General features: G+C 42.8%; 1 protein-coding gene across 3 annotated transcripts in view; it reads right to left on the bottom strand.

Annotated features, from left to right (window-relative positions):
- Nucleotides 1–25959, bottom strand: part of GRAMD4 (GRAM domain containing 4) — a 204973-nt gene that overhangs the window by 140188 nt on the left and 38826 nt on the right. For 2 of the 3 annotated variants that reach the window (XM_040343640.1, XM_040343641.1), the window contains exons 2-3: nucleotides 21988–22195; nucleotides 3971–4091 (exon numbers count right to left, since the gene is read on the bottom strand). In XM_040343640.1, coding sequence (XP_040199574.1) covers nucleotides 3971–4091; nucleotides 21988–22195 — 329 coding nt within the window. Of the gene's footprint in view, nucleotides 1–3970; nucleotides 4092–4311; nucleotides 4627–21987; nucleotides 22196–25959 lie in introns of those variants that run through there. The other variant, XM_040343642.1, reaches the window with a different exon arrangement.

Raw genomic sequence — 25959 nt, 5'->3', positions numbered from 1 at the left:
TATTAGTATAAGTATACATGGCCGCAGAAACATGGCTATATCACAAAACAAACAGCCTTGATGTCCAATACCAGTACAAAGGCCCATGCACACAGCAGTAAGAGTTTATCATAAGTATCTTTCTGTTGCAGATCTGAACACAGGTGTATTGTTACGAGTCCATGCACACACCTGTGTAAAGATCAATAAAATCTGCTCTGCATTCAGATCTGTAAAAATAAAAAATACATTTAAAAATCTGCATCGGAGGTCCTGAATAAGGGGTGTTTTTCTACACTGTACACACGTAAACATTTGTACCAGCATATACATATGTACAGCGCAAATGTACCCCATCCGAGTACAAAAACTGCCTACCTCCTAGCAACCAATGGGCTGCATTAATGCTCAAATGTTACATACAGAGCACGTTTTGTGCAGGATCTTTCTGACATACAGCCATGTGTATGTATCCTAATAGAGCATAAAGAATCTAGTATCCAAGTATCCAATTGAGGTGCAATATTTCAGTAATGTAGAAACAGTAAGATTATGAAAGCACTGGAGGAATGCCACAGAACTGGATTCAAACAGGTGATACAACCAGTGTAAGAATGTTGAAAGCACTGAATTCCAGCTACAAGCAAGCATACTACAGTTCTGATATATTTACCATACAGTACTCATGAGGCAGAGGCAGATTTTTTTTTTTATTAGTAAATGTACATGTGTACCACTGTTCTAGCAGAAAACAGGCTAATGATTGGCCTCGGTCCAATGGTCTTACTGGCAAACTAGTATTCGATCAGTACTTGCAGTCGATGGCTTCAAGCACTGATCAGTGTATTTAGAGGAGGGGTACAGCGTCCTGTACAATGATAAAGGGAAAGCACAACAGTATAGCAAAAAGTAGGAGGGGGTTATTTTTGTGATGATCATAAGGTAATTTAGGTACATTAAAATTGCATACTTCTGTTTAGTGCCTGGATGATATGGACAATTCCCATTACCATTGGCCAGTCAACAGAGGGATCCCCTTTAGGATTCAGAAGTCGACAGACGTCAAGCATCAGAAATAAAAGGGACTGGTCAGTGAAAGTTAAACAAATGCACAAAAAAAAAAATGGGGGGGAGGGGGTTTGGGCTGTAGGATTAATAGGAGGAAACCGTAAATGGCTTCTTTTTAATTTGGGCTTATTGAATCTGTGTGCTAAAAGTGTCATTTCAATATACTGCTCAACAAACACAAAGGATATAAATCCATTGTGTTCACCAAAGTCCTTTGAAAACCCAGTTAATCCCTGGTAAAACATAGCTATGACATCAGTGTGCTGCACCTAACCTGAACAGAGCTGTGGGAGGGGCCCACCGGCTACAGGCTGCTTGCAGAAAACTAGAGGGGTGCATACAAGACCAGTCACATGGGGACAGCAGCAGTGACTGGTCTTTGTGCATGAGCTGCCTGTAAGAGGCAAAGTTTCACACCAAATTACTCTAAAGATCTAGGACACAATAAATAGGACACCCAAAATTCAGGCCCTGTTCAACACTCGTGTGATGCCCGACATTGCATGCGATTTGCACCACATTGCTCTACAGATCACATTAGATGTCCGTGCAATGCGATTTCAACCATACAAACAATATGGCTGAAATCGCATTAAAATGGCGCAGGACCCTTTTTTGGCCTGCACTGGATTGCACACCCATGCGATCAGATTCCTACACCATTTCACAGTTCGCACTGCGATCCGATCTGAGGGTGTCATTAACTTCATATTGACAGCCCCAGCATTTTGCAGATCTCAGTGTGAACCACTGTGTAACTCAGGTGTGATGCAGGAACCCAAACTGAATTTGCAGGGTTCCCACAACGTACCAGTTTGAACCAAGCCTTAAAGGGGTTGTAAAGGAAAACATTTTTTTCCCTAAATAGCTTCCTTTACTTACCCCATCCTTCCATTTTGCTTGTAAATGTCCTTATTTCTTCTGAGAAATCCTCACTTCCTGTTCTTCTGTCTGTAACTCCACACAGTAATGCAACACTTTCTTTCTGGTGTGGAGAAAGCCTCTTGAGGGGGGAGGGGGCGAGCAGGCAAGTCAGGACACTCTCTACTTTGCAGATGGTGAATCGGGGAGTGTGAATTCTGACACAGATCGCCAGTGAAGCTCTCAGATCACAGCTTCATAAACTGGTCGTTACTGTGTCAATCTATGAGACTTGTCTGTGTGTAGAGATAATCGGCGGGAGAACAAGTTCAAACACTTCTCCCCCTGATTATATCTGTTTCATAAACTGTTTATGGGCTGTGATCAGTGGTGATCCTTGGGATCACCGCTCTTCACTGCTTCATAAACGGACACCAGAGAAAAGAGCCGTGTGTTAGTGGGCGTCCCGACACTCCTGCTCGCCCCCTCCCCTCTCAAGTGGCTTTCTCCACACTGGGGAGAAAGTGTTGCATTACTGTGTGTAGTTACAGACAGAAGAACAGGAAGTGAGGATTTCTCAGAAGAAATGAGGACATTTAAAAGCAAAATTGAAGGATGAGGTAAGTGAAGGAGGACTGCACTAAGGTAAAGGAAGCCATTTAGGGAAAACATTTTTTTCCCTTTACAACCCCTTTAAGTAGGAATACACACCCACACCTATTGTATTTAGACAATATTTGCTTATCCAGGAGTTCAGTTTTAATGAGTGTCCCCCCCACCCCTCTTTAGGCTACTTTGACACTGGGGGCACCCATGCATTAGTGCTAAAGCGCTGCTTGTTTTAGCGGTGCATTAGCGCTTTTTAGGTGGCGCTGTTTAAAGGATGTGGGTTAAAAGTGCCTGTGTTCCAGTGCTTCGGAAGCGCTGTCAGTTTATTGCAACGGCCAGGGGCGTTTTGCAAGCGCTGTATACAGCGCTCCCAAACTACTCAAAAGATGCTGCTTGCATGACTTTCTAACATCCTGCAAGCGCACCGCCCCAGTGTGAAATCACTCAGGCTTTCAAATTTGTGCAGCATGGGAGGCAGTTTTCAGGCGCTATTTTTATAGTGATAAAAAACGCCTGAAAACTGCCTCAGTGTGAAAGGTGTCTTAAGAAAATGTGTATAGAGCCAGTAAATAACACACACACACCTTCAAGCTTTAATACAATAGAAAACATGTGTACTGCATACTACGCCTCTAAACAGCCTTGTGATGTATTTCGGGAGAAACCCGCTCTGATCTTTTGTGGATGACCTTGTTCCAACCTCTATGTTTTGCAAGACTGCACTTACAGGTGGAAATAGTCTCTAATGCCAAAGTAGCAGATTTTTGGCAGGAATCAGCCAGTGGTTGGCAGCATTTCAATCTATTCCAGCCATGGTTGTCCATTCAATAACTTAAGTGTGTATTCCCGAAACCAGACCTTCCAGGGAAACTTGCCAGAAAGCATAAGCTCTTAAAATACGGTCAATTTGCTCATACAAGCCTGCTAACAATATTAACATCTCCAAAGTCGAATTGCTGCAGATAGCAAGCATCCACCCTTGCGGCTTACGTCTAGCTTTGTTTTAGTGCACTATACCTAATCATTTGAGAAGTTTTAGGTATAGTGCACTAAAAACATTTAAAGAAAGTGACTACAAATATATTATATAGTTCTATAGTCCAAAAAAAAAAAAATGAATAAAAAAAAAAAAAAAAACCTCCATATCACCTCTAGCAAATATCTTAATTACTACAATATGCAAATCAATGTTTGTGCTTGCATATTGTACCAACATCACAAGTGTAAGTAGTGGAGCTCATGCAAGTGTTCTGTAAATCTCTTTATACATGAATGAATGAATGAATAAATAAATAAAATAAATAAATGGCATATGTCACATGACTAATCAGACTAGAACAACGAATGCATTAATAAGCACATTGCATGGTAAAACTTCATCAGTGGCGTAATCCATTATATACTCAGGATACTCCCGACAACAAATATTTATTTAAGAATAAGCTGTACTTACGCAGGAAGTGTTTTTCCAGTAAGGCAATTTCCAGATGCCCCTTAATCTCATTGAGTCGGTCAAGTTCTGTCCGGTTAAATTCGGATACTCCAGATGCCATGATGATGGTCCCTGAACCAGCCTATAAAGGAATTACACAGATAATATTAACTATTCCACATATATGAAGCAAACACTGGCAAGCAAGATGCAAAGTCAGCTTATATACCCAGTAAAAAAATTAGCATCCTCCTCCGTATGTAGTCATGCAAACCATAAAATACTAAAACAGCTGTTGTATTAAATATGCTGGTTTGTCATTTCACTTCTACAATGCTAGTAAAGAATAAAGCAGCATTAACCTTATTTCTTGATTTGTGCACAGAACACAAATCCTGTAGTATCAGATAAGACAGGGAAAGTAGAACAGCAGCATTCTGGGCAGCTATGAACTAGAGCAGAAAGCCTTTTTTAAACAGCTTGGAGAGTGAAAGAAATAGGACTCCGCGGCGCACGCAGGCGCAGCCCACTACTGTCAGCATTCCTGCAGCAGTAAGGGAATCTGCAACGTCACGGATGATCTTAAAGAAAAATATGATGTAAGGGTGGGACCCAAGTGAGAGCACTGCAGGACCTGGGAATCCTCCCAGACTGGCCAGAAATCACAGACAGATCTTCAGATATAGCAATTACCAAGACAAACACAAAGGATGACCTGTCTGCAGCACAGTACATGTTACCTTTGTGGGTTATTACACATGAATTTCTCTGCTGAGGGAGTAAATCAGCCATTATAGTATACACTAAAAACATGCATAAAGCCTCACCACGCGACACGGATATATTATTTGAAAAAGTACATTGCACACTGCAATTTCATAAAACAAATTACATGTTTAAGGAAACACAAGCTGCTTCATCATTCATGCAGCCCATAGCCTGTCATTTACTTACTACTCTGAATGTAATGTAATGTGTGCAGCAGGAAACACTTAGGAATCCAGACATTAAAAGGAGTTGTAAATAAAAATAAAATGTATGCTGAAATGACTGTTTACAGGGTATAGAGACATAATAGTTAACTGATTCCTTTTAAAAACGATAAAAATAGATAAAAATCAATCATATAATGTACCTGTAGTCTCTAGTTTTGTTTTTGCATGTTGTTTCCTGCCTCTCTGCTGTACAGAGCCACAGAGCAGTGATGGTTTGGAAAACTAAACGGATCCAAAGGGGAGGTGCTGTGGGGTTTTAGACACACAGTAATCACACCTCCTTGATTAGTGACCACAGAGAGAAATCTCCCAGCACTGTGGTCATCAGGAAACAGACAACAAGGAAATGTGGAGATCAGAAGAATTACAGCAACTTGAGCAAAAATTAACCACAGAGGACATGAAAACAGCACTGCATTAAAGGGAAGTTCCACCCACAATTTCACTTTTTTAAATATAAATACCCCTGTAATACACAAGCTTAATGTAGTCTAGTAAAGTTAGTCTGTAAACTAAGGTCCGTTTTGTTAGGTTGTTAGAGCATTTAGTTTATAATCTAGAAATAGACCGTGGCCATCTTAAGTGTGGGCATCATGAAGCCAGGCTGTATGACTTCCTGGATTTCAGCCTTGCAGATCTCGCACATGCTCAGTGCTGCACAAGCGATGTAATAGGTTTCAGTCAGGTTTCCATAGCAACGGGAGTGTCAAGAGGAAGTTGCAGCCCATTCTCTATGCAAATAGGCTATTTGCAAGGGATACATGATGCCTATCCTAGAAACCCTTGCGAATAGCCTTGTGACTTAATAGCCTAGGCTAATAAGGAGGAGGAAGTAATGGACTACAAAATAAAAAGGTATTTATACAAGCAACAAAATAAATAAAAAAATTGTCCATTCTGAACACTATGAGATTAAGGCATGCAGCACAGACAAACATAAAAAAAATGGGTGGAACTCCACTTTAAGGTAAAGGAAGCTATTAAGATAAAAAAAAAAAAAAAAAAAAATTCTTTACAAACCCTTTAGGCTCCATTCACACCTAGGCGTTTTTACGCCTGTAGCGCGACGCGCACAAACGCCAGAGGGACGAAAAGTAATGAAAGGCAATAGGGATGGTTCACATCTGAACGCCTAAACGCCTGTAGCCTGTAGCTGAAAAAGTTCCGGACCCTTTTTTGTCGCTCCTAGCGCGCGATATGCGCGTATTTGAGCGTTTTTTTTTACATTGAAGTCAATGTAAAACGCCTGATACGCGCGTATTGCGCGTAAACACGCGCTTGTACAAGCATTTTGACGCCTGTGTTGCTGAAATCCCAGGAAGAGGAATAAAAAATTCCTAGGAGAGCAACAAGTGATGTCAGGGATGATCATTTTTCTTATTGGCTAATATGGAAAAAGACAAAGTACAAAAACGTCGAACGCCACTGTGCGAAAACGCGCGCAAATGCGCATATACGCGCGACAAAAACGTCGGTAAAAATCGCCTGTAAAAACGCCTGTACGCCCTACGCCTAGGTGTGAATGGAGCCTTAGGGCCCCATGCACACAAGACGCTGGTAAACGCATGTTCAGAGGCAGTTGGACAGCTTTTTCAACTGCCCCTGAACACATTCAAGGTTATCCTATGTGACCATGTACACAGTCTTGTTTATTGCCATTTTTAGGCAGTTGCGTTTAACCTTGTTTTTTCCAGAAGCAAAAAAAATGGGTTCAGACGCAAACGTTTTCCACGTTTCAGACGCAAAATGCCGCTAAACGCGGCAAAACCGGACCTATTTTTTCACATTAGAAATCTCAATAATGATGGCAAATGATGAAAAACCATTAAAAGAAAAACATAAAAAAACTGTAATTGCGTGCATTGCATTGTGGACAATCCCCAACTTGTGGCAGGTGACGTGGCCAGTGGACAATCCACAACTTGTGGCAGGTGACGTGGCCAGGTGACGTGGCAGGTGGCGTGGCCAGGTGACGTGGCAAGTGGACAATTCACAGCTTGTGGCAGGTGACGTGGCAAGTGACACGCTAAATACACGTACACGGCTGCTCTCTCTTCTGCTATTCACTCTAGTCTCACAAAATGGAAATGGTTAAATACTGTTTTTTGAGCTTAGGGAGGGTCTTATGTTTCTTAACTAAATGCTTATAAACACAAACGCGGTAAAACACAGCGAAATTCGCAGCAAAACTGGCGTTCTTACACACCGGTTTTAGCCTTTAAAAATGTGTGTTCATCTGAGTTTACACTGGCGTCCTGTGTGCATGGGGCCTAGGTCATTCAAGCCTATACAATGATTGTGGTTCTACATCAACTGACTAAATATTTACAGAGTACAGCAGCTTCTGGCTCTACTTCACAAGGACACAAATATTACATAGTTTTCTTCCTAGACACATAAAAAGGCCCCTTTCACACAGGCCAAATCTTGTTTTTAGGGCTGTTACTGATTAAAATTTTTGTGTTCGATTAATCGATTTTTTTTTTAATCGATTAAATTGACTAATTTCGATTAATTATAACGCACATACAGATCCAACTACTTTTAGCTGATCTCCTTGCATTACAACTCTGCATTAGTCAGTAGTAAATGTGGTATACACTATATACAACCACCCGACACTAGTTAGTTTCCACAATCCATGACTTTCACACAAAAACGTTTTAAAATTCAAACTGTAGCACTGACGTAAGTATTTTTTTCTTATTAAAAACTTTAAGAAAAACGTAGAAAGTTAGTTTAACTTTGATTATAAAACATATCTAGTATATTGACTGTTAGGCCCCATGCACAAGAGAAGCAAATGCAAACTCATCTAAACACAAGTTTTCAAACGCAAAAAACTGCGTTTAAAACGCCCGTTTTTGCCGCAAATTTCGCAGCGTTTTACCGCGTTTGCGTTTATAAGCATTTGGTTAAGAAACATCATAAGACCCTCCCTAAGCTCAAAAAACGGTATTATTTAACCATTTCAGCCATTTTGTGAGACCAGAGCAGCTGAGAGAGCAGCAGTGTACGTGTATTTAGCGTGTCACTTGCCACGCCACCTGCCACAAGTTGTGGATTGACCACTGGCCACGTCACCTGCCACAAGTTGTGGATTGACCACTGGCCACGTCACCTGGCCACATCACCTGCCACAAGTTGTGGATTGTCCACTTGCCACGTCACCTGACCACTACACCTGCCACAAGTTGTGGATTGTCCACTTGTCATGTCAGCTGCCACAAGTGGATTATCCACTTGCCAAATCACCTGGCCACGTCACCTGCCACAAGTTGTGGATTGTCCACTGGCCACGTCACCTGGCCACAAGTTGTGGATCGTCCACTTGCCATGTCACCTGGCCACGTCACCTGCCACAAGTTGTGGATTGTCCACTGGCCACGTCACCTGCCAGGTCACCTGGCCACAAGTTGTGGATTGTCCACTTGCCATGTCACCTGGCCACGTCACCTGCCACGTCACCTGGCCACAAGTTGTGGATTGTCCACTGGCCACGTCACCTGCCAGGTCACCTGGCCACAAGTTGTGGATTGTCCACTGGCCACGTCACCTGCCAGGTCACCTGGCCACAAGTTGTGGATTGTCCACTTGCCATGTCACCTGGCCACGTCACCTGGCCACGTCACCTACCACAAGTTGTGGATTGTACACTTGCCACGTGACCTGGCCATGTTACCTGCCACAAGTTGGGGATTGTCCACTGGCCACATCACCTGCCACATCACCTGGCCACGTCGCCTACCACAAGTTGTGGATTGTCCACTTGCCACGTCACCTGGCCATGTCACCTGCCACAAGTTGTGGATTGTCCACTGGCCACGTCACCTGCCACAAGTTGTGGATTGTCCACAATGCAATGCAAGCAATTACATTTTTTATGTTTTTTTATGGTTTGCCATCATTTTTGAGATTTCTAATGTAAAAAGATTTCTTAGGTCTCAAAAATTCGCCTCAGAAACATTTAATCTCCACGATTTATACCTCTTTCACAGATTCAACCTCAAGGGAGACATAGTAAATCTCAAATGGGAAAACGATCTTAACATCTCCCTCTCCCATGATGAATGGGAACATGTCTTTCAGCATATCCATAAGGGCTCCTTAAATGTATTGACCCAAGAAAACAACTATAAATTATACTCTAGATGGTATAGGACTCCGGTCATCATTCACAAATATAATACAAACATTACACCTTTATGTTGGCGATGTAACTCTGCTCAAGGTACACTCTTACACATATGGTGGGAATGTGATCTGATAAAGTCCTTCTGGAAAGATGTCCATCGCTTGATTTCCCACATTACAACATTTACCCCTGATTTCACTGCTGCCCAATATCTGCTACACCATTCCTCATTACATTTATAAGAAATCATTATTGCTTCACCTTATCAATGCTGCTAAGCTTTGTATACCTATTAGATGGACACAATCTTCACCTCCTACCATCTCAGACTGGTTTAATAAAATTGAACACATAGCCGAAATGGAAGAATTAATTTCTCAATCCAGAGATTCGCCCAAATCCTTTTATGACAAGTGGGCTTGTTGGTTACACTTTAAAAATTCCACTGAGTTTCATTCGTTTAAAAATGCCTCACCGTGAAATTATTATATTTCACTCTCTCCCAACACTCCTTCTTATGTAATCTTGATAAGGTTATTATCCGTTGATAGATAGATAGATTATATATATATATATATATATATATATATATATATATATATATATATATATATATATATATATATATATATATATATATATATATATATATATATATATATATATATATATATATATATATATATATATATATATATATATATATATATATATATATATATATATATATATATATATATATATTCCCTCTTCTTTTTTCTCTTTCCCTTCCTTTTCCTCCCCTTTCCCTCTTCCTCTTTTTGTCTTTGTACTCTTTGGACATGGTATGTATCTATACAACATTCGAATTCTCCTTTTGAGAAGTATTTTGTGTAATCTACATATTATATGAATTATATGATTTATGTATATTTATTGTTATGTATCTAATTCTTAAAATTTCAATAAAATATTTGAAAAGAAAAAAAAAAATATAGGTCACCTTTAAAAACGCCTATAAACGAAATCGCGGCAAAACGCTGGTACCGCGTTTTGCGTCTGAAACGCGAAAACTGAACCCAAAATTTTGCGTCTGAAAAAACGGACATAAACCCAACTGCTTTAAAACGCCAAAAAACGTGATTGTGTGCATGGACACATAGGATAACATTAAATGTGTTCAGGGGCAGTTGAAAAAAATGCCCAAATGCCTCTGAACTCGAGTTTAGCAGCGTCTCGTGTGCATGGGGCCCAAGTCACTTTATAGTAGGCAAGAAGGCATCACTTTAGCCAGTCACGCAGACATACCAGAGTGTTTACATTTTCTGGAAGCAGACATGATCGCATTTTATTGACAATATACCCTGAAGAACTGAACAGTCTTTCGCATGGAACAGATGTTGCCGATACACAAAGAATTGTCTGCACAAAACTGCTTAGGACAGGAAAACAATGGTTATTTTTTCCCCCTTCCCCTGATGGAGCCTGATGCATCCTCCTGCTCCACAGATGCAAAGGTACCTCAATCCAATGGGTGCAGTTTGCTCGCATCCAGCAGAGTAAGTCTCACTGTCCAGGCTGTCCGATGACATCAAGAATTTTGATCGATCAAAAAAATTAAAGAGTAATCGAGGAATTAATCATTCATTACCCCAGCTCTACTTGTTTTGTTCAGCAAGGGGAGCCAAGCGGAACAGTAGATCAGGAGTGTCAAACTCCATTTGCTTGTGGGCCACATCAGCATTATGGTTGCCCTCAAAGGGTCGGTTATATCAGAACCCCACCCCTCCTTACATCAGATGTCAAGAGGCCCCCCCCCCCATCAGAAGTTGAGCATCCCCCCACTATCCCTTACATCAGTGCACCCCCTTGCCTTGTGCTGCTGCCAGGAGGCCTGGACAGAGAAGTGCAGGATCTGGTAGAGAACCTGTCCTCTCATAGGCCGACTGCAGAGATCAGGTAGGGGTGGAGACAAGGGGGGTGTGAGGGCCACATGAAATGACCTGGGGGGCCGGATTTGGCCCGCGGGCCTTGTGTTTAACACCTGTGAGCTAGATGATAGGTCTGTGTTCGCTTCACTTATAAAGAGAGGGCACGGACACTGCCTGATCTTCTCTATGGGCAGCCGGATGAAAGCGGACCGGCTGTTTTTTTACATCAAACCGCACTCTGGTCCGATTTAGCCATAGGGGGAACATATCCCCTTTAATTTATTTATTTATTTTATATATGCTGGATCAGATCGGACCCGGAGGTAGCTACATACAGGAAAATGGAGGGTCCGAACGGGACTGGTTGAAAAATAGACCCTTTGTGTGAAAGGGACCTAAAATCTGTTCCTTCGGCTCAAAATCAAAAGGTCCATTAGTATCCAAAATGTACAAAAGGTCAATCACACCGATATCAGCAATAGCATTCCATTATCTGGACTACTCTAAAGCCACCCATAGATAACCACGAGCTGCATAAAAGAAAAAAAAAAAAAAATTCCCCATCAACACAGTCAGTGTTGATGGGGGAATCCCTCCCATGGAGCCATTAGCATGGGGATGTGGGAAGCCGCTCCTGCTGGGAGAACACACATCGATTATTGCTAGTGGCCATAGCCGTTGGCAATAATTGCTAAATGCCGGCTATACTGAAGTCGATCAGCCTGCCCACATAGATGGTTCAAATCTCAGCCGGAACCTGCTGAACCAGCCGAGATTCGAACCATCTATGGCAAGCTTAAAGGGGGTTGTAAAGGTTTGTCTTTTATTTTCTAAATAGGTTCCTTTAACCACTTAACCCCCGGACCATATTGCTGGTCAAAGACCAGAGCACTTTTTGCGGCACTGCGTCGCTTTAAGCCACAATTGCGCGGTCATGCGACGTGGCTCCCAAACAAAATTGGCGTCCTTTTTTCCCCCATAAATAGAGCTTTCTTTTGGTGGTATTTGATCACCTCTGCGGTTTTTAGTTTTTGTGCTATAAACAAAAATAGAGCGACAATTTTGAAAAAAATATATATTTTTAACTTTTTGCTATAATAAATATCCCCCAAAAATATAATTTTTCCTCAGTTTAGGCCGATACGTATTCTTCTACATATTTAAAAAAAAAAAAAAATGGCAATAAGCGTTTGGTTTGCGCAAAAGTTATAGCGTTTACAAAATAGGGGGTATTTTTATGGCATTTTTATTAATATTTTTTTTTTTTACTAGTAATGGCGGCGATCAGCGATTTTTTTTCGGTACTGCGACATTATGACGGACACTTTTGACACATTTTTGGGACCATTGCCCTTTTTTATAGCGATCAGTGCTATAAAAATGCATTGGATTACTATAAAAATGGCACTGGCAGTGAAGGGGTTAACACTAGGGGGCGGGGAAGGGGTTAAGTATGTTCCCTGGGTGTGTTCTAACTGTAGGGGGGGTGGGACTGACATGGGGAAATGACTGATCTTTTATTCTTACATTGTATGAACAGAAGATCAGCATTTTTCTCCCTGACAGGACCGGGAGCTGTGTGTTTACACACAGCTCCCGCTCCTCGCTCTGTAACGAGCGATCGCGCGTGCCCGGCAGCGATCCTGCCTGCCGGGCACGGGAGTCGGGGGCGAGCGCGCCTGCGCGAGAGCCGACGTATAGCTACGGGCTCTCATGCAGGGAAGCCGACCGGCGGCTGGTCGGCAAGCAGTTAAGCTAGTGCATTGTTGGTTCACTTACCTTTTCCTTCAATTTCCCTTCTAAATGTTTTTTTTTCCCTTTGTTTGAATTTCTCACTTCCTGTTTGACAATGAAACAAAAAGAGAACAACAGTTGTATCTCGCAGGAGAGGACCATACACCACAACACCCCCCACTGCTTCAGATAATTTTGATTAAACCGGGTCCTTCAGACAGCAATAAAAAAAAAAGCCTCCTCACCGCCTGTTTTAACCCCCTAATTATCAGAAAACTGTGTTGTGCACGATTGTGGTGCAGTTGCAATGCAGCACCTTTCTCTTGAATGTGTTGTGCTTGGTGGGCGGTACTGCCTGCTGGGTGCAACAGTGTAAAATTCCTGGCGCGGCATGTGTACATCACGACCACTGCCTCAGCAGCAAGAGGGGTAAGCGGTTGAGGGGCGGTAAACATGCTGCTCAACCACGGGGTAAACAAGGCCTTAAAATAGAACTCCAGACAAAGCTCATTTTACTTTGGATAGAGGCGAAAAGGGGTAAATTTCCCTTCACTTGCTCACTTGTCTTTATGACACAAAACTAAGTGAGCAGAGAGCCTCACAAAAAAAAAAAAAAAAGACAATTCCACCTTCCACAACTGACAAGTACAAATGCATCATAATGTGTTAGTGGTTTGTAGTGATGGGTTCGGACCAGGAAGCCATCACTGCACACCGCCAATCATAGGCAGCGAGTAATTTCCTGACCGAGAGCGGCACATACACACGCATCTTATGACTGGCAGTGTGCAGTGCCGGCTTCTTGGCAGATTCGATGCGAAAACGCCCATTCTTAATGGTTGGCTATATTTCTATGGGCCAGTTCACACCTATATCGTTTGAATACACTGAAATTGTAAATCACTGCATGCATTAAAGGGGTTGTAAAGGTAAAAAATGTTTTCCCTAAATAGCTTCCTTTACCTTAGTGCAGTCCTCCTTCACTTACCTCATCCTTCCATTTTTCTTTTAAATGTCCTTATTTCTTCAGAGAAATCCTCCCTTCCTGTTTTTCTGTCTGTAACTACACACAGTAATGCAAGGCTTTCTCCCTGGTGTGGAGAAAGCCTCTTGAGGGGGCGAGCAGGAGTGTCAGGACGCCCACTAACACACAGCTCCTTTCTCTATCTGCAAAGTAGATAGCACCCTGACCCTCCTGCTCGCCCCCTCCCCCTCAAGAGGATTTCTCCACACCAGGGAGAAAGCCTCGCATTACTGTGTGGAGTTACAGACAGAAGAACAGGAAGTGAGGATTTCTCAGAAGTAATAAGGACATTTAAAAGCAAAATCGAAGGATGAGGTAAGTGAAGGAGGACTGCACTAAGGTAAAGGAAGCCATTTAGAGATTTTTTTTACCTTTACAACCCCTTTAAGTATTCAAAAAGACACTGCACCAAATACCATGGTAGTGCAGTACCACGAGTTCTCGTGTAGGCAAAATGCACTGTTTGCAACCTGCATTTGGAGCATCGATAAGCCCCCTTTCACACTGGGCACAGGAGGTGCGGTGGCAGTATAGCGGCGCGATTTTTAGAGCCGATATATCGTCGTATTTACTGTGATATTCGCCCGCTAGCAGTGCAGTTTTAACCCCGCTAGCGGCCAAAAAAGGGTTAATACCGCGGCTGTAGCCGCGCTGTCCCATTGTCTTCAATGGGAAGGAGCGGTATACACACACTGCTCCTTTACCACTCCAAAGATGCTGCTTGCAGGAGATTTATTTTCCTCCCGACAGCGCATCGCCTCAGTGTGAAAGCCCTCGGTCTTTCACATTGAGAATGCTGGGGAAGCATTATTGCAGGCGTTATTTATGCGCTATTTTTAGCGCTAAAATGCCTGAAATACACCTCAGTGTGAAAGGGGCCCAAGAATATTATGACACCCGAAGTAGATGCAGGAAACTTGCACAGAATGCGCCTAAACCACACCGCGTTCTGGTGTGAACCAGCACTGAAAACAAACTAAATTCACCAATTTATTAGCAAAAGTTCCACGTCAAAGAGTTTGTGTTATCGGTAACTCCGTTTCCAAAACAGCAACAGAGAAAAAAATAAATAAAAATGTTCACTCCACCAGAACAGGAAACACTTCAAATGAGAAGTTTTTCATTAGGATTCCACAGGGCTGCACCTCAAGTTTTTCTAGAGAAACATAAGATAGCTTAAAAAAAAAAAAAAATGTAGGGAAAGCACAGTAATACCAGTAATACACACGGTCGGACTTCCATTAGACTTTTCTGTGGATTTTGGTCCGAAGGGCATTGGCCGTGAACTTGTTCTGCATACACACGGCACAACATTTTCAGCCAACATTCACCAAACCATGTGGTTTTTCAGCTCTTTAATCGGCAACCTTTGAGCAACTTCTGCCATTTAGCATTGGTTCCGAGCATGCGTGTTTGTACTTTGGATTTTAGTTGGATGGCCTTGCGTACACACAATCAGATAATCCGAGGTAACAGATTTATTGCCAGACAGTTGGTGAGCATGAACAGCCAACATTTGTTGTCGTTAATTCAGCCAATAATTGTCGGATGGAGCATACACGCGGTAGGATTATCCGACGCAACACGTCAATCAATCAGACAATTATGCATATAAAATTGGATAGTGTGTACGGGTCTTTTCCCCAGTCTGATTCTAGGACTGCACCTGAGAGTGTAAATGAGAACTTGCCAGACTAGGGTGGGACTACAGCATGAAGGACTTGCCTCCCTAAATTAAAGTCCAGCCTGCTGAAGAGAACAGATCCAAGCAATAATGATGGATGAAAGTGGACCAACTTGGCCATAATGCAGCCTTGCAAGTTTGCTCCAGAGATGTACCAGCCCAAAAACTTCTAAAAGGTACGATTATCTTAACTTAAATAACCCCTAAATTGCATTTTTTTGCCATCTTGCTTTGGATCCCTTAGAAACTTGACCTTTACTGCATACTCCTGAATGAGAGGCAATCAATTTTCTGAATCCCTTAGTAACAGCCAGGTTGTGGCCTATGAAATAAGGAAGATAACAAAGCTTATGCTCACCCTTCCATAGCACTTTCTTCTACTTCTTTCTTCTCCATTCCACTACTCCCTCCCCCCCCACACACACACATATCCCAGGAGGCACTATACTAGAGTACCATTCAGTAAAGAAGGGGGGCAGGCCTAGTGGCGCTTGCACCCAGAAGAGCCAACAGCTGTCACAAGGCAACATGTCGGCACCAGACCCCTGCAGCGGCTGCAGAGAGGAGAATAACAGCAGGTGGAGAATCCCAGCAGGACAACGCTAGGCGAGTTTCCTTACTGTGCAGAACACAGCATGAGGTGGGGAGGAAGAAAAATTAAAAATAAAGTTGGACTGCCAGATAGCCAATTACTGCTACCGACTGTAGGCCCAAAGACACAAAAGCCTTTCTTGCCTCTGAATGGTGATCACCATAGAAAGGACATTTAAATATGTAGCTCTTTACTCCAGTAATGCCATAAAGTACTTTGCTAATAACAGTATTTAGAGACGATACTCAAAGCAATACTATATGATGAAACGGTTCCAGGGGTGAGGTTTATGATCACATGATCCTTAAATGAGCGTATTTGGACTACAAATGGGTGGGAGTAAAACCCTTGGCCTTCAACTGTAGATAGGGTTGGAATTAATAACTGCTGATCGGCAAGCTCCCACATCATAGAAAATTGGCACAAAAGTCCTTAAAAGATCGGTAAGGTTTTGGAGAGGGGAAAAAAAAAAAAAAAACCTCCTCTCATTTGAGGTTCCTTTGAGAATTCAAACTGGTACCCCATTGCCACCATCAAAAAAAAACATTTCCATCTGCCAAGATGGAAGGAACACTTCTAATCTTCTTCCCACTGGCAAAGGGAAGCCATTGTTTTTTGGGGGCTAGGTAAGTAAAGGCCTAAAAAGGACGCTGCCGTTCCCTTCAGCCTTCTAAGCCACCCAGTTTTTCTTGGTGGTGGGAGGAGCCTCCCACTCAGGTTCTGTCTTGTAAGCTGACTGGGAAAAGGGAAGGAAAAAAAACCTGAAAGCAAAAAAGAAAGTTCTTCAACCCAATAAGCAATAAAGATGATGACAGCATCAACTACATAAACTGAAATATACTTCACCCTTATATTTAAGATTCAATAATGCATGCCTTTTATAACACATCACGATTGGGCTTCTGGAAGACTATGAAAAGTTCTGCTCTGCCAACTGCCCGACTTCATGCTGTCAACACTTGCCATCTCCTGAACGTGCCAAACAGTATCACATGCCAGAGCCCTGTACAAGGCTATGTGTTTGATACTCTAATGGCTAGATAGCTGGAAAACAATGTGTATTATCAGAAGGAATTCAGGCAATTGTCAAGGCATCATTAAGGGCTCTCACCTCAATTCCACAAGCTGTTCAGTAACATAAGTAAAGCTAAAAAGGGAGAAATGTTATTCATGTCACTGTCACGCATAGAGGCCTCTCTAGAATCGACCTTGGTTTGGGCAATGACGGGATGTATCCCCTGGTATCTTCCTCACGGTATGAGGCAAGAACTGTCTCGGACCATTTCCCCTTATGTATTGTATTTCTACGTCCGGAATTTCCAAACGGTTAACTGGAAGCTCAACCCATTCTGGTTGTCGCTCCTCCCTGTCTCTGACCCCATTCGTACTAATCTAGCAATGTTTGTACATGTTAATAGACATTCAGCTGGGCTTAGGCCTAAGGGGTTAATTTATCAGATCTATTAATGCTGTAAAAACTGGGACCAGGTCTTGGGAGCAATCCGTGCTGCGGGAGGTTGAGAGGACCGAGTCTGCTTTTTATTGACTCCCCCTCTGAACAAACAGAGAGGTCATGGCATGAAGCTCAATGTATTGCTAAACATATGGTATTGCCGAAGGCTGAAAATAAAAAGGTTCCTTCTTCAGCAGAAATACTTTGGAGGAGGGGAAGGGCACAGGTCATATGTTAGCCATGATGGCGAGGTCCCAGAGGGGTTCTGCTCACATAGAGGCAAATACTAACTCTTCAGGGGCTTTGGTCTCCTCACATGCAGAAATTCTGTCTACCTTCAGGGATTTCTATGCTGATGTGTATTCGTCTAAGGCATCGCCTACTGTTGGGAGATTAACTACTTTTTGGATCGGTGCCAACTCCTGCGTCTTTTGGCCCTGGATGTGGAGCAATTGAATGCCCCTCTCACGGCTGATGAGATGCTGGAGACATTGGCGCTGTCCTCTCCTGGCAAGTCTCCCAGCACGGATGGCTTGCTGGCGAAGGTGCACAAGCGCTACTCGGATACGCTGATACCGCATTTGCGGGAAGTGTTTGTGGATACGTTGGAAGGGGGAAGCCTGCCACAGTCCATGAATGAAGCGATAATTGTCTTATTGCTAAAACCTGGTAAGGAGTCCCATTCACCAGACTCTCACAGGTCTATTTTGTTATTGACGACAGACGTGAAATTACTGGCTAGGGTGTTGGCTACCAGACTGGCTAAAGTAATACACAAATTAGTCCATAAAGACCAATCAGGGTTTATTCCTACCCGATCTACGGCCCTTAATATTAGATGTCTATTTCTTAATCTTCAGGTACCTGCCGAGAACGTGGGTCAGAGCGCAATGCTTTCATTGGACGCTGCCAAAGCTTTTGACAGTGTCGAATGGCCCTATTTGTGGGAAGTATTGAAACGCTTTGGACTAGGTGATACTTTTATCAAGCGAGTCCGGTTGTTATATGCAGCCCCACTGCTCGGATCCGTGTGAATGGGGACCTCTCTGACTTTTTCCCTCTTTTTAGAGGTACAAGGCAGGGGTGTCCATTGTCACCCGTTATTTGCGTTGGCTCTTGAACCACTCGCAGCCCTGATCCGATTGTTGCCATCGATCATTGGCTTTGAGAGGGTGGTTGGGCGCGGAGGTTTCCCTTTACGCGGATGACACGCTGCTGTATTTGGGGGATGTGGATACGTCCCTCCCCACAGCTATGGAGATGATGCAACAGTTCGGTTCCTCGTCTGGATTCTCTATCAATTGGAGTAAGCGTGTCCTTTTGCCAGTTGATGGCCAAACAATTTCATTGCCGGCTGCTGCGGGGTCCCTCAAGGTTGTCTCTTTTAAATATTTAGGTTTCCAGGTATCAGCTAGTCCACTGACGTACTTGGAAGATAATCTCCTACCTCTTTTCAAAAGACTCCAAAAAACGTGTAATACTTGGTGCAAACTCCCATTATCAGGCTAAACTGATAATGGGAGTATAAACCCAACTATTATATATTATGCATAATTCCCCTTAGTGGATAACCCGCAGATGGTTTACAAGTATAGACACCCTATTTAGGTGCCTGATTTGGAAGGGGAAAAAAAAGTAGCAAGAATCTACTTTCTACTTTACAATATGATAAAGATCAGGGAGGTGCGGCAGTCCCTAACCCTAAACTATATTTCATTGCTTCCCAGCTGCAGCACTTGGGTGGTTTGGGGCACTTGGGCGAGTCTGATTCTATTGACACTATTACAGACAGGGACGCAAAATACTTCAGTGTTGGCAAGTTTGGAGGTGGGTTTCCCTCACCTGCCACAGGCGGCAGCGACTGTAGTTCTCTTAAAAACACTCTGGTCCACAGTCAAGTCTAGCTTGCGAATCTCAGGATTTATTGCAGATACGCCTTTATGGGATAATCCCAAATTAGCAGAAGTATTCTAATTGGACGGCTTCCAGTCATGGAAGATAGCTGGCATCTGCAATGTCTCCCAGTTATACTCTCAAAACATTTTTAAATAATTTCAGGACCTGCAGACTGAATTTAATCTTCCCAGACAACAATTTTATAGGTACCTTCAAATCCGACATGCTCTACAGGCCCAGGGTCAGATTTCAGCTCTTGTACTGTCTAGTCACTCCGTGATAAGACATTTTTTTTGGTCAGGAGAAGAAGGGCCTAATCTCTCATATTTATTCTAGTCGATTATCAACAGTTCAGGATTCATTCACACTGGCGAGTAAAAAAGGTTGGACAGAAGACCTGGGGGACATAAACGGTGAAACTTGGGACATATGTCTACAAGCGAGTCCTCTCAGGTCGGTTTCGCAATCACACAGATTATCCCATCTGTTTTTGTTGCATAGGGCCTACCGCACGCCTATACAATTATTTCGTTGGGGACGGGGGGATTCTTCTCTATGCCCTAAACACTGCAGAGAGGAGGGATCGCTCATTCACCTGATGTGGCGCTGTCCCAAGTTGCACCGGTATTGGGGTAATATCACGGAAGTTGTATCCTTGGATTATCAAGTTAGGGTCCCTTTGGATCCCCTAGTATGCATACTGGGAGCGGTTGATGAAGAAATTTACCCTCACCCCACTAATATCGCAGTGATCAGACTTTAGTATTTAGCTTGAAAGCTAGTGGCAAGGTTTTGGTTATCCCCACATGTCCCAACTAAAAAACAATGGATAGAACGTAGAAAGTTAACGGTGTCCTAAAGGAGCACCTTACATATCAGCATAGAAGTGCTGCCCGGAAGTTTTATTCCATATGGCAGCCCTGGTTGGAGACCCCTGGGTTAGCACCACCGCAACAGATTTTGGTTGCTGCAGGCATAAAAAATAATTTATATTTATAGAGGAGTTCAGATTTTACTCTAGGCACATGTCTTATGTTTACAGTGGGGATTGGTTCGGAAAAAGGGATGGACTGTGGGAAGTATTTTTTAATTGAGGCCCGTTGGCCTTCTGTTTGTCTGTGTTGGGATGGTGGGAGGGGGGTCACACCTGCTCTCCCGGCCCTGCCTATCTCCCCCCCCCCTTTTTTATTTTTTTTTGTAAGCTGTGTTAGGACCCTTTCCGAAGTGCGGACCGTATGTCCGCTTTTCTTCCATCAGTTTGCGGATGAAAAAGGGACATACACTGGTCCCTATGTGATTTCCGGGTGTCAGCGGATAAACATCCGCTGACACCCGTAATCACCCGCCTCCGCAAAGATCCGATTTTGCAGACGGAAGAAGGTCCTATTTTTTCTTCCGTCTGCGGATCGGATGAACACGGACACAGGGTCCGTGTTCATCTGATCCCCCCATAGGGGAGAGCGGAGAAAAGACAGGGAGGTCCCTGCACAGTGTACATGCGTTACTGGTATTACGAATGATGTGATTTTTTGTTGTGATCTGTAACCTGTGTGTTTTTTTTTTTTATTCTGCTTTGGCCCAATAAAACATTTTCCTGATTAAAAAAAAAAAAAAAAAAAAGGGGGGGGGGGGGGGCAACTATGCATTCTCTATATGAAAGCCTGCATAATTTGTATTTAAGGATACAGTTTCAGATTCTTGCATATAACATTTTGACAGGTTCTATTGTCATAAGAATGTTTTTTTATTTTTTTATTTTAGGAACCCAAGGCCAGGTTCACACTGTTTCGAATTGGATGCGGAATCTCCACATCCAATTTGCAATAGCAGGAGCATGTGAATGGCTCTCCATAGAGCTGGTTCACATATCCCAGATACGACTCCGGTGCAAATTTGCACAGGAGTCCTGTGCATCTTTTGGTCTGAATTCAGCCCAAAATTTGGGCTGAATTCGGACCTGAAACTGAACCAGGGCGCACCGGACTCCTGCTGGAAGCCGCATCGACTTTCAGTCTAAACGGAGCGGACCGTTTCTGGGTCCGCTCCGTATGTCCGCCAAAGCTCAGTGGGGATCCCCGCTGAGCTGTCGGCGGATGAGCGGTCCCCGCACACAGTGCAGAGACCGCCCTGTCTGTGCTCCGCTCTCCCCTATGGGGGATCGGATGCAGACGGACCGTCTGTCCGTCTGCATCCGTTCCGCCGAACTAAAGAAAAATAGGGTTTCTTCCGTTCAGAAAACCGGATCCCGATTGACGCGGATGCTCCATCCGCTAACGGACGCGATCCCATAGGGATTCATTACAAGTCCGTTAACGGACTTGTAATGAGCGGACGAACGGTCCGCTAGTGTGAAAGGACCCTTAGTCTTTGGTCGTGAATGAAAAAGCACATGAGTGCAGGGCGGCAATCGCCCCATACAGCATGCCTACAAACATCTTATACAAGACCAGCTGAAAATATTGTTACCTAGAATAAATGAGCCCTTGCTTTAACACCTTACGAGTTAATATTTGCATTTAAACTTGGACAGTGCTTGAATACAAATATACAAAACAAAAAAAAACAAAAAAAAACACACAACAGCATAAATCATGAAAAAATATTGGAATACTTACAGGGTCCTTTAGCTCTTCATTCTCTTTCGAAGTTCGAGGTATTTTTAGAAGGAAATCATCTCCACATTCTGTATCGGAAGCATTTGGAGACTCGGCCAAGTCGGGAAACTCTTCTCGCTTCTGACCTCTGAACCGTATCTTGTCCAGTCTCCTTAACATGTTCAGTACAGCAGTTTTCTGCTTTACTTTAACATGACTGTTCAGTTCCCTGAAATGTACGAAGAAAGAAGACATTGAGCAAACAAGCAAATCTGCAGCATTTCAGACACAGTCTAAGCAGTACATCCTTAAATCTCCAAGCTGATCCACACCCATTTAAAGCATGTGACAGATTAACGCTCCATAGTCTTTACACTGCCCACATTATTCATCACCAGAACACTGCTAAATGCTGCTCACCATGGCACCTCAAACCACAATTTCTACCATCACTTGTGAAGCAATTGACAGGACCCATCATTTTGGCTTTTACATGACATTGATATGATTATTTAAATGCATACAAGTACTTTGAGTTGATCAGAAGTCAATATGCAAAAGAATTTATGTGCAAGCCAAAATTCTGGGCATGCAGAGGAATGCACCGGCACTGTACATATAAACCATTTCATGATGTATATTTCGTGACTAAAGCCATTTCAAAAAACGTTATACAAAATGCTATTCTTAAAAAGCAAAACTGAACAATCTTACACAAATGCTATAAATCAGGGATGCAAGACTACCTTGCAATCTGAGATCTTCGGGTATAAGGAATACATGACACTCCCAAAAAAGTAGCTTGTAGTGCCTGAACTCATTAGGACCAAGCACCATCACACGGGCGTTGTATGCTTAGCCCCAAAAACATTCAGAAATTTGTTACATGCATATAAAAAAAAAACAGAGTGGTCCTGAGCCAGACCATAGCAAAGGAGTGCGCCCGATTTACAGATATTTTTCAGACTGTAAACATTACAATTACTATGAAATGCATGCTACAAAATATCCAGGTAAAACGTAGTGTTCTTTTTGCCAACTGTCTGACATTAAAAGAACAACTTTGAAGAAAAAAAAAATATTGTCCGGTACCACATCCTTAGGCTTCATTTCCACTGGCGTTTTTACAGCCACTTTTCTGAGCGTTTTTTACAGCTTAAAAACGCCTGTCCATGTTATTCTATGGCATCATGCCTACATAGACGTTTTTGAGCTGCAAATGGCATAGGCGTTTTTGAGCTGTAAAAAAAACGCAGGACCAGGGCGTTCTGAAGCTCCAGAGTAGAGCTGTAAAAACGCCAGACGTTAAAAAACGCTCAAAAACGCGACCGCGGCATTTTTAAAGCTGCAGCTCACAAAAAAAAAAAATTTTTCTTCTTTTTTTTACAAAATAAACATGGACAGGCGTTTTTAAGCTGTAAAAAAGCCTAACAGTGGCTGTAAAAACGCCAGTGGAAATGAAGCCTAACAAACATGTATCTACAAAACGATCCAACTAAATGTGAATGCAGACTTTTAAAAAGGTACCATATCTTTATATAAAAAGTCAATAGTTTATTCTACAATCCATCACGCATCATCAAATTGCTCACTGTGACGTGTTTCACAGGTCCATGCCCACTTCATCAGGACGATAGCAACAGTCAAGCTCTATAATAGTAAACAATATAAGCGCCAAGATAAAAATAGATGAGCACCATTTATAATAATTCCAAATAAATATAATTGGTGGCCCACATTTTCCAACATACACCCCTACCCCCTCGTGGGGAGTAGGGGTGTAGTTTGTAATATTTGTGCCCCCAATGATATTATTAATATGGATTATAAAATGGTGCTCATCTATTTAGGAGCACCATACACATATTGCTACCACAACAAGAAGATGGAGCAATGCCCTCTCTTTTTAGCAGGCATACCATCATATTACTCTTTCTTTTTATTTATAGTACCTTTATATGGTGACTGAATGTTAGTCCCATTGAGGACTTCTACTTGGGTTCCTGGACTCGGAGTGGAATAACCTTGAATGGAGGTGACCAGAAAGTTTATAGTTGGTGGTGGTGTGCATTACGTTATGCTTTGGATGCAAAGTACAGGTATGTAATTGTACCGTACTGTCTTCCCTGATGTAAAGCGCTGCGCAAACTGTTGGCGCTATATGTATTATAATAATATCTTTTGCTCCCCAATAGGGAGGACAAACCTGCATGGATTAATCTTTACTACATTGTTATTTTGACAATTATATGGTTTACTAGTCTAGAGCTTGACTGTTGCCATCTTCCCGATGAAGCGGGTATGGACCCGTGAAATGTATCAAAGTAACAGTGAGCAATTCATCGTTCAAGTCTCATGAGGATGATGAGTGATGACATTTTATAGTCTCTTACGTAATTGCTGCATTTATGTTGTATTTCGCCAACGCCATATAGGTTTTTTAACAATTGTAGAATAAACAATTTATTTTTAAAATTACAAACATATGATACCTTTGACATCCTCAATCGCATTAGTTATGTAGTTTTGTATGAACAACATTGAAGGCTCATTCACTTCATAAAGTTTGTACGAGCACTGGCGTTTGATGCATTTATTAATTTCAACGAGAGCCCTACAGTCGAGACATGCAAAATATAGTGCAGGCATGATCTTTAGAATCGCATGGTGCAATGCATTTCGGCAGTTAAACACAAGAGCGTTTGCCAGATATGTGAGGGAGCCATTAAGAATCAATGAACCCCCCCAGCAGCTGCCCCTGCAAGAATGCATCAAGCCTAATGTGGAATAATTAAAGCTGCTTCTACATTACAAAGATAAAAGAAAAAAATTATGTTGGGATATGTTCTAGAGCAGGGGTGTCAAACTCAATTTCATTGTGGGCCGCATCAAGATTAATGCCCCTCAAACGGGCCGGTTGTATCTGTAAGATTAGATGTCCAGCGCATCCCCTCCCCTTTACATTAGATGTCAAGAGCCACCCCACCATCAGAAGTTGAGTCCCCTACATCACAGTGTACCCCCCCCTTTTGTTATGCTGCTGCTGGGAAAAAGCTGGATGCATTGGTTGAATGCAGAAAGTAAGGGTCTGGAGGAGGACCAGAGCTCTTCTGCAGCTGCAGGAGAGGTGCAAGGGCAATAAGAAATGGCCTTGAGGGCCAAATCCGGCCCGCGGGCCTTGTGTTTGACTCCTGTGTTCTAGAGGGTGACATGGAGGTTTGAGGTAATACCTGGACATACACTTTAAACCTGAAGAAGACCAGGCAAACAACTAAACAAATGAGTACATAAGAAATTTAGCACCTGTCAAAGGATTTGCAAGTCTGTTCTGTCAGTCTTGCCATTGACTAGCACAAGGCCAGCTTGCACTTATCCATTTACCCAACTTCTGTTACCCATTAGTTCAGATAAGAACACAGCGGAAAAGCACCACATGTTCAAAAATCTTAAAAGCAGAACTTCTCCTCTACCACATTTGGCACCTAAAGCGGGGGTTCACCCGAAAAAAAAAAAAAATTAACATTAGATTGAGGCTAATTGTGGGAAGCACAATCGGGTGTTTTATTTAAAATCAATGCAGTACTTACCGTTTTAGAGGTAGATGTTCTCCGCGGCTTCCGGGTATGGTCTTCGGGACTGGGCGTTCCTATTTGATTGACAGCCTTCCAACCGTCGCATACAGCGCGTCACGAGTTGCCGAACGTTGGTGCAGCTCTATACGGCGCCTGCGCACCGACGATCGTCTACTTTCGGCAATTCGTGACGCACTGTATGCGACGGTCGGAAGGCTGTCAATCAAATAGGAACGCCCAGTCCCGCAGACCATACCCGGAAGCCGCGGAGAACATCCATCTCTAAAACGGTATGTACTGCATTGATTTAAAAAAAAAAAAAAAAAAAAAAAAAACACCCGATTGTGCTTCCCACAATTAGCCTCAATCTAATGTTAAAAATGTGTTTTTCGGGTGAACCCCCGCTTTAAATCTTTGTGAG

The sequence above is a fragment of the Rana temporaria genome, chromosome 3 (genome assembly GCF_905171775.1).
Source record: "Rana temporaria chromosome 3, aRanTem1.1, whole genome shotgun sequence".
Classification (NCBI taxonomy): Eukaryota; Metazoa; Chordata; class Amphibia; order Anura; family Ranidae; genus Rana; species Rana temporaria.
The sequence above is the reverse complement of the archived record's forward strand: the minus strand, read 5'-3'. Positions and strand labels throughout refer to the sequence as shown.